Source organism: Plutella xylostella, chromosome 5, assembly GCF_932276165.1.
Source record: "Plutella xylostella chromosome 5, ilPluXylo3.1, whole genome shotgun sequence".
NCBI classification, from domain to species: domain Eukaryota; kingdom Metazoa; phylum Arthropoda; class Insecta; order Lepidoptera; family Plutellidae; genus Plutella; species Plutella xylostella.
In genome coordinates, this window is record NC_063985.1 from 3,547,706 (window position 1) to 3,558,086 (window position 10,381).

Sequence of the window (10,381 nt, forward strand, 5' to 3'; positions counted from 1 at the left end):
GAGATACGTTTAAGGAAATAGGTATACTAACTGTTCCATGCCAATATATCTATGAAAATATTATGTATGTTCGTAAAAACTTAAATTCATTTAGTAAAGTAGGAGCCACTCACGGTATTGAGACCAGAAACAAAAATAAGTTGCTTTTCCCCACACTCAGACTTTCGAAAACAAACACATCATTCATGGGGAACTGTATACGTTTTTATAATAAATTATCAAATGAAGCAATAAACCTTACTGAGCAAAAATTTAAGAATTATGTTAAAGCTACATTATGTAGTAAAGCTTACTATAGTATAAATGATTATTTAAACGACAAAAACGCGTGGTCTTGTCCACCTCAGCTAAGGCTATTGAAAAAATGAAATGGATATAGGTACTTAAGTAAAATTGTAGGTACTAGATATAAGTAAATATTGTAATAGATTATAAGGAAAAAGTTGAAAAGATGCTCGAGGAGTTTCTTTCGCCATTTCTTTCCTTCTCAATGACGGGGCCTTTGTGAAATGGTGGTAGATGACTATCGACAAATAATTGTAAAATTTTACGTCGATTAAACCATTTGAATTTGAATTTGAATTAGGTATACAAAGATAAAGATAAATAATTTCAAATAGGTAAACTGTTCTGCAGCCAAGTGTTTAGAGTTTGCGCTTACTCTACGTAATTTGCAGCGCATTATACGCTCCTATGAGTGACCAGTTTCCCTACTGTATTACCTAGTCTGTGCTACTGTGTACGCAGCTTCACAACTACGAATAAGCAAAAGATTTTGAGGAATAGGCAACACAAAGTCCTTGGGAATAGGCAGGAATAGGTAAGTTCCATCCCGAGTCGGCGTTGTTCTATATGGGTAAGTTCCATACACCTAGTCAGTTCCTTTTTTAAGATATTTGATCAGCGCCATCTATGATCTGACAGAAAAATGTTTATTTTGAGGTCGCCAAAGATCCGCCTCTTTGACAATCAAGTCTACGAACTCAGAATAATAATAAGAATTCCGAACATGCTTTACAATCGATGTAATTTTTTGCTGCTGTAACGAGCTGTGCTGTGTTCCAACGTTCCAACAACCAATGTAATGTAAGTACTTCTATTAAACTCGTGCTTGATCGTACCCGATTATTCGATTAAAAAGGTGGGGTAGTACATGAAATAAAGCACAGCACTAATCACACCGTCATGGCTGAAATGTTATCGAACTGTCAATTTTAGGTGAAATTTTATTATTTTTAAATGAATACTAATTTGTGACTTGTGATTTTCTAATGGAGAGTGTCAAAATTTTAGCCATATGATTTTGGATCAGATTTAATCATGAATGGTTTAAGTTTTAGTGAACTTTGTTGCCTGTTTTGTTGTCCGCCATGCCCGGGGAAAATAGCTGCTAAGCTTGCATTCCTGCCTCCCGAACCCACGTATGCATTTACCCCCGACGAGACTGGATCCAAGTTTTCTATAACACTCACTGAACGCGCAGAATGGCAGTACTCGGAGAGAGAGAAGGAGAATATCGAGGGCTTCTACTCCAGGACGACGAGAGGCAACAGAATCGCCTGTCTCTTTGTTCGCTGCAGCCCCAACGCGCGCTTCACGATACTGTTCTCACACGGAAACGCCGTGGATCTCGGACAAATGAGTAGTTTTTACTTAGGGTTAGGCACTAGAATAAACTGTAATATATTTAGCTATGATTACTCTGGATATGGAGTGAGTGGAGGCAAACCCTCGGAGAAGAATCTGTATGCTGATATCGACGCGGCCTGGCAGGCGCTACGGACACGCTATGGCATCAGCCCGGAGAACATTATCCTGTATGGACAGAGCATCGGTACGGTGCCAACTGTGGACCTGGCTGCCCGCTACGAGGTGGGGGCGGTGGTGCTGCACTCCCCGCTCATGTCTGGCATGCGGGTCGCCTTCCCCAACACCAAGAGGACTTGGTTCTTTGATGCATTTCCCAGGTGAGCCTCATAACTGTTTAATCAACTACTTATTTTATTTTATTAAACAGCTAAAATATTATGCTGTATCATGAATGTTTTTATTTGCATAATCACTGTTAAGTGTATGCAAATGAATGTTTGTAGAGGACTGAAGTTGTTTATTGTACTGAATTAAAAAAGGAATAGTTAATTAGAGTGAAAATGATTACAAATAACAAATAATAGTTTGCTGAGGAATGTTCAGCTGGATGAGGAAGGCAGAGGACAGTGTTCTGGTGCTCCTTGGGAGGCCTATATGTCCAGCAGTGGATAATATTGTGGGCTGATAATGATTGGTATGTTTATTTCAGTGAACTGTAAAACAGAAACAATCTTGCCTACCTACTTCTCATATTAGGGGATAAGGCAAATATGCATTGATAGAAAAAAACAATATTTCATATTTTTTGTTGTTTGTTCCTTAATTATCTAATGTAATGCTAAGTTAGAAATTGGCATTTTATGCACTAAATAATTTGTATTAAGTCACTGACTCATTATCATTGCCATGACTCATTTCTAATGCTCTGCCTAACATACACAAGTACATTTGAAATTCACCATGAAATTTAACTTATCACTAATCCAATAAATACCTACTTCTATATGTATTCAGAGCCAATAAAACCTAGGTTTTCAGATACCCTACCTACATGCAAAGTCAATTAATCTTTGATTAAATGTGTATGTTTGACTTTACATTCTAGGAGGTCACAGATAATACAGCAAAGAATGTATAAATATGCAGAATGATAAGAATGCATATTTTTTTGTTCCACTCTGATTTGTAATTGTGAAAATAATGGCTATGAATATTCACCTATGGCAAATTAGTGAGTAATATAAACTTGTATTTCAAGTTAAAATTTTATTGCACTTGTGGTATTTTAAACTAAGTACCCAATTAAATTCTAGAATGAAGTAAACCACCCTTTGAACCAACCATTAACCCTTAATCGGGTACGAGCTAATAGGTTAGGAAATAATGAGTTTTCGATTTCTACTGATTAAAAAGACGACTAATAAGGATTGTACATATGTTTTTTTTATTATAACCGCATTTCAGGAAAAAAAAAACGGGTGGTCATTATATTGCCATTGCCTGGTTACGACTATAGAAAGTGGCTACTATGTTACCATTGTCCATTTAAGGAAAACAAAAAATAAAATAAAACAAATGCATCAAATAATTAAAATAAAAAGAAGACTTTATTTAGACAGTAAGTAATACATATATGGTATCTATAAGGATTCTGGGTTAAGTGCCATGTGAAATTTTTTGAAGCATCCTTTTGTACATAGAGATACACCACAGCACGAACATTTTATATTCGACCTTTTTGTTTCTTTTTTGGTTGAGCAAAACTTGCACCGCTTGTAAGTATCCTGCGCCTCCGGAAAATGGATTCCAACACTTTGTAGTCGAATTTCATCAGGCACTCCAAAATTGCCGCCTCTCTTATTTTTAAAAATAATTTGCCTCTGTTTTTTACATGTAAAATCTCCAATCAGTGCTCTCGCTAGTCGCAATCTGAAATCGCGATGACTTGAAACCCGTTGTGGGTGTTTTGTTAGGTATATTATGTAAGAGTTTATGATTGCAGCATCCAGCATGAAGAAGAATAATCGCATCCAGAATTTCCGAGACTTTCTTCCTGTGGGATAGGACGAACGAAAGTGATCAAAATGATCAACGCCCCCCATATATAATGTGTAGTCTGCTATCGCCTTTGGGCAAAATACTTCCTTTTTCGTGCCGTCCTTTTGTGTTCGCTTTACAGTGGTTACTTCCGATGACTTATGCGCAGACGAAAGAACAGTAACTTCCTTTGTATCTAGCCACTTAACAGCTACTATAGGCTCACTAGTCAAGGCCGCGAACTCATTTTTCGCAAGTTTTTCTCTCTTGTTTGTAGGTTTCTCTTTCATGAACTCTGGTAATCCTTTTCTAGTCTTCCTGACAGTCCCAATCGAAAAAATTCCATTTTCATACAGAACATCAACCAACTTGCAACTCGTAAAAAAATTATCGAAGGTGACTAAAGAGTTTCGCGGCACATTCTGGCATAAATTCGTCACTACCGTAAAACCAAGACCAGCTTCATCCAGAGTTTCCTGTTTTCCTGTATAAATTTCGAAGGCGTATAAATAGCCAGTCTTTGCATCACACCGAGCCCATACCTTATATCCACGTTTTATTGGCTTCATGGGCATGTACTGCTTCATTGTAGACCGCCCTTTGAACTTCACCATGCACTCGTCCACTGAATAAACTGTTGATTCTTCCGCCTGTTCTATAAATATTCTATTCAGTATATCTATTAGTGGCCTTAGCTTGTGCAACCTATCAAAATTCACGGAATCACGGGGAGCTTCAGTACTGTTGTTGTTCAGGTGCAAATTTTCAAGTATTTTCTTGAATCTTTTCAAACTGAATGCCGCTGAAATATCGGGGTTATTATAAAATCGGTCTGTTGACCAGTACAGCTCATAATCCGGCAGTGGATGTAAGCCCATCATAATCATTACGCCGAGAAATGCTCTGATTTCAGCTGGATTAGTTGGATCGAAAATGTGCTTTTCTTGAGTGGCGTAACGATTGGTCTCAGTCACGATAGTATTTATGAGCTGCTCTGGAAACATATTGTCGAAAAATTCAATTGGTTGACTTTTATGTGAATATGCAATTTTTGATCCAAACTTGGTTGTAAATTTAGGAATTTTATGTGTATTTTTTTTCATCTTCCAATCTTCATAGCTCCTGACTGGTTTAGATATGGTCAAATTTAACCTGTTTGTTGTATGTATTTCTATTTCACCTGGCACTGGGGGAGTAGGAGGACTTTCAACCTCCTCAGAATTCATAAAAATACGTTCTAATCCACGTTCCACTATGTCATCAGTTGGTTCAAAAAATGAGTTTTGTGGAGAAGGTACAAATATATTACTGTCGATTTCGTCGTCCGAGTCAATGTCTGACCAATTTTCCAATATCCTTTGCAGCGCTGTATCAGACAAGGGTTTGCTTGACGCCATCTCTTCTCAATCTGTAAAATTACATAAAATAATATCAATAAATTGGGGCAAGAAACAGATAAAATAGTAGTGATATTTCGACCAGGTTTGGCAACAATCGGACAATGGTCGTATATTAGCCACCAACTTTGTAACAATTTTTATATTCGATAGATTATTGGAAATAGTCATTCACAAGTTTTCTATCAATAAACACATTATAAAGATTGTAAATAAAGCATCATAATGTACTTACCGAAATTTTTCAAGTCACAATATCGATATATCCGAAATATTGCAGCGAAACTGTGTTGAAAACTTACAAATATGGCGCCAATTTTTTTGTTTCCGCCAAAACAGCTAAATGTCACTTTTGTTTTCAAAGAATTACCAACCTAACAATAAAATATTTCCATAAGTGTCAAATAAAAAAAAAACTACCGGGTGCGTTCAAGTAGCATATATTTTTTTGGAAAAAAATGTTGCCATGTTGAGGTGGCACTTATTCTACCATTGCTTGATTAAGGGTTAAAATAGTTAAAACCATTTTATTATTTATGATTCCCATGACCTATTATTAAAGTATTATTATGTAAAGAATACCTGTGAAAACATTTGGGGGTAACAGCTGATACTAAAGTATAGGGCAGTGGAGTTTATAATACATGAAATGTATGTAATGTGTACTAATACATGTATATTTTATAATAGATGTTTTTCCATTAACTGGCCCCACCCCAGCCCCACACTGAAAGTGTTTGTATGAAAATGTATGGCTTGTTTTTCTACTTACTGGTCTGGTTTCATACACTTTAATTTTGCCTAAGTATATTAAAATGCCTATAACCTATCTTCTACACACTGTAGTAAATTATATCTCTTCTCTTTTTTATGTCTATTGGATAAATAAAAAAAAAACAAATAAAGGCACCCAAAACTAGACAGAGCCTGTAATATTATTGATGGATAGCATAAATTTCCACAAATATGTGTTAATAAATTAAACACCAACCATAGACCAAAACAAATGTTAATCACATAAAAGTTTGCTCTAGGCGGGATTTAAATTGGTGATCCTGAGTTCTAGTAGCATTTCATCATCAAGCATTCTAGGTTCATTGTTACCTGAGCTACATTCTCAGTACTTTATCTCAGATAAGCTTTGTTTCTTTACTGTATAGCCACACTGTAAGCTGAGTAAACTTGTAGTGCCCAGCAGCAGACCACAAATAAATATTAGTGATAACAATACATGTCTAAACTGCAAAATTTTAATATGGAACAAATTTACTTTCAGTATTGACAAGATCCCCAAGGTGACCTCACCAGTTCTGGTGATTCATGGAACTGAGGATGAGGTCATTGACTTCTCCCACGGGCTGGCCATCTACGAGCGCTGCCCCCGTGCGGTCGAGCCTCTCTGGGTTGAGGTAACACACTGCACGCTATTGTTTCTTAACCAACAACCAATAACAAACATTTGCATTAACAGTATCTTCTAAGTCTGTGTAGCCGCTATAAAGAGTTAAGAGTGGAATTTCATCTTTGAACTTAACCAAAGCATGTCAAATATGTCAATGTACCCAAAATACCAAATACCTTTCAATGGAGATAAATCTATTTAGAAATAGGTATAAAAGTTTGCAATGCTTTTCATAGAACTGTTTGTCAACAAAGGACTGTAAACATTATAAACGAGTCTTATCACTGTAGTTTTGATAACAGCACATACATACATCCTTCCTGCGTGTTATCATTAGATTTTCTCATTTCCATGTGAGTACAAAGAAATAAAAGAACAGTGCTTGAAACTTACTCTGTTCTTGTTTAGGGTGTAACTCCTTTATTGTTTGATTCTAACCTTTGTGTATATCACTGTAGGTTGGTGGATTCAATCAAAATGAACTGCTAAGTTAGCTATTCTGTGTACAGATGCTACAATGTATTTTATTTCAATTATGTTTTTGTTTGCAGGGGGCCGGCCACAATGATGTTGAGCTGTTCAACCAGTACCTCGAGAGACTGAAGCGGTTCGTCTCAGTTGAGTTGCTCAACTGACAAAGACTGCCGGCCAGCGGCCAGACCAACCATGGTACAGGTCTTTTTTTACTGTTTAGAGATACATATATATCTGATATTCTTTATAGCTGATAGTAGCTTTATAGATGTTTAGAACTTTGCGACCAAAAACATAATAACATAACTTCTTTTTTCAGGTGACGACCAAAACCCAGCTTCGACACTAAGCTCCGGTACGAATAGTTCTGGCACAGAAAGACTCCTCTAGCTAGCGGGGGCCGGGCCTAGCCGGGCCGGCCCCACCAAATATTCTGCAAACAACGCTTCCAGTCCACAAAACTCGAAGGAGCCAACTAAACCTACGGAATCTAGCAGCGAAATTCAGAAGGAAACCATATCCAGTGCAACCAGGAGCCCCAGGACTATTTCTCATAACATTAGCATCAACATAACGGAGGTGGAGTCCCCGGCGGGCGTGCGGCGGCGCGCGCACCTGCGCTCGCTCAGCGACGTGACCCCCGCGCCCCCGCGCTCCCCCCGTGCGCGCTCGCACTCGGAGCGCCCCGCGCCCCCCGCGTCCCCGCCCCCGCGCGCCGCCCGCCCGCGCCTGCGCAGCGACACGCTCACCATCCTCGGCGACCCGTGGCGCAAGATGAGCGACTCGGAGGTGCGCGCGCCGCGCCCCGCGCGCTCCGTGGACGACCCCTGGGTGAAGAGCTCGACGCTGGGCGGCGCGCGGCGCGGCAAGCTGGAGCGGCGCTCGCCCGTGGTGTGCGACGCGTGCGGCCACGAGAGCTGCGAGTGCTGGCGCCCGCGCACGCCGCGCCTGGACGAGCTGCGCGGCGCGGCGGCGGCGGCGGCGGCGGCGGGAGGCGCGGGGGGCGAGGCCGTGTGCACGTGCCCGCCGCGCTCCCCGCGCCCGTCCCCCGCGCGCCTCGCCGCCGCCGACCGCGCGCGCTCGCTGTCGCAGCAGCTGGTGAGCCGCGCGCCCCCCACGTCCCCCGCGCCCGCCCCCGCCCCCGCGCCGCCCGCCACCGACCCGCTGCTCGAGACCACCTGCTGAGACCCGCCGAGGACCATGATCGGTAATGCCGCGACCCACTGGTGAATCGTACGTATTTCGTGTGTATGATAATCTTCGGTATGATAAATTAATTTTAACTTTGATACTTAGGACATATCTAGTTGTTTAACCCGTCTCGAGCTAGGTTCTTTTTAGTTATGTGAAATCGTAAGGGCCAGTGGAGCGTGTCATTACGTGTTTATAACATTGTGTGTTGTCTGTTCTTCTTTGATGTATGAGTATTATGTAACGTTAAGTCGATTTTTATATCCCTTTAGGTGTAAGATTTCAAAATTATTATTGTATAATATTCAATCATAAAATGTATATTTAATATTATGAATGTTTACTTGAAGTTATGGTTATTGCAGGTTCTGAGAGGTTGTGCATTAGATTCGAATACTTATATTGTGAGGTTGAATGTGTTTCTTATGCACATTATACATATACATGCATTTTCATTTCTAATTAGGTGGCCGTTATACTTACAATAAGGTTTTACGATTTCTTCATTTATGGCTAAACTTTTGTTAAACACTTAATTAAAATTACGCACAAATGATACGTGAATATAGAGACATTTTAAAGAATATTGCTTTGTGAAATCTCCCCTCAACTCCCTCTCATATTTCCATTTCGTATATTTAAATTGTAAATATATTGACAGTACATACTATAAATACTTACATTAATATACATATTGTATACTGAAGTTGTTACATACCATATCTTAAAACTACATAAATATTTTCCCTCATGTCATGACCAAATTCATATACATATTATACATTCCACACATACTTACTTAGGTTAAACCAGAACGTTTTTCATTTAAAGTATGTAGAGGTCTGTTAACTGTAATATCTCCAGTTAAATCGTAATTTAATAATGTTGCTATTATTTTAAGCTACATACATCAACATTCATTATTGAAAAATGTAAATAGTCGGTTCTTTGCACACATCAATCAAGTTTGGCATAAGTAAGACTGACAAATGACTGATGATTTATATCGAAAGTTTGATTTTGTAATCTTCAACATTAATTCAAACAAGTACCTATCTATCTATAGTGGTTTCGTGTATTAAACAAGACTCAGAACAGCCTCCAAGTGTTATTTTGCTAAAAACTTTTAGATATTTATACATACTATTATATTACGGCTCAATAAATCATTACTCATCCAACACTGACTGTTTATTGGGGTCTATAAACTCTACTTCTATGAATAACGGCATTCATCAATAAGAGTTTTAGGTATCTATCTATTTATAACTCTTGTATTATTCAACTCATAGGTACTGTTGACGACGCCACGACGCCTTATTATGAGGCCATGTATATAGTTGAATTTGGAACCTTTTACCTTTTATTGTTTATAGTTTATGTCATTGTGACTTTGCTAGATACTTTTACACTATTATTCTCATTCATTGTAAATAAAACCACCAAAAGACCATGTTCTATTATTCTTGCACCTCAATAACCAGCTGCATCGTTAAAATGGTCCTTCGAGTTCAACTCTATAATCAGCTGAGGTGTAAAGGATATACGGCCAAAAAGTGTGCACCCGGTCGAAGGCGAAACTCGGCTACAAAATGTGCCGTCGACGTCACATGATGTCCTTCGACGACGACGCAGCCCTCACCAAAGCCGAAGTGAGAACCGGAGACTGGGTGCCGCAGCAGCGCAATGAGCGTCATACGAAGCACCGTCCACCACGCAGACCGTAGGGAGTGTGGTCCCTAGTGGGAGCAACACATGGAGAGGTGGCCCTAACACAGAGAGCGAGAACCGGGCAAGCACGGGGCCTGCACATGATGTAACAACCGTAGGTCCCGCGCGCCCGCCGGCTGAGCCCGGCACTGATCGGGGCCCGCACCTGAGGATACAACCGTGGGTCCCGCGCTGCCGCCGGGTGAAGCTGGCACTGATGTCCCGGTTCAGCAGCTCGCCGCGCCGCCGCCGCCGCCGCCCACACACCCCAGGGGGGAAGCATGTTGACGACGCCACGACGCCTTATTATGAGGCCATGTATATAGTTGAATTTGGAACCTTTTACCTTTTATTGTTTATAGTTTATGTCATTGTGACTTTGCTAGATACTTTTACACTATTATTCTCATTCATTGTAAATAAAACCACCAAAAGACCATGTTCTATTATTCTTGCACCTCAATAACCAGCTGCATCGTTAAAAGGTACTATTACAAATAGTGAAGAAAACTTCATAAAAGGTATTACTTTCCAAATATACATTTATTTTGTTATAAATTAAAATATAATTAATGGCAAA

At 39.7% G+C, this 10,381-nt stretch overlaps 1 protein-coding gene across 1 annotated transcript; it reads left to right on the forward strand.

Moving 5' to 3' along the window:
* The first annotated feature begins 1,159 nt into the window (after positions 1 to 1,159).
* On the forward strand, positions 1,160 to 7,617 carry LOC119692378 (alpha/beta hydrolase domain-containing protein 17B). The gene is made up of 4 exons (XM_038112778.2): positions 1,160 to 1,967; positions 6,301 to 6,433; positions 6,978 to 7,095; positions 7,220 to 7,617. The coding sequence occupies exons 1-3, from the start codon at positions 1,321 to 1,323 to the stop codon at positions 7,059 to 7,061; spliced, it is 864 nt and encodes a 287-aa protein (XP_037968706.1). The 5' UTR covers positions 1,160 to 1,320; the 3' UTR covers positions 7,062 to 7,095; positions 7,220 to 7,617.
* Positions 7,618 to 10,381: the final 2,764 nt, after the last annotated feature.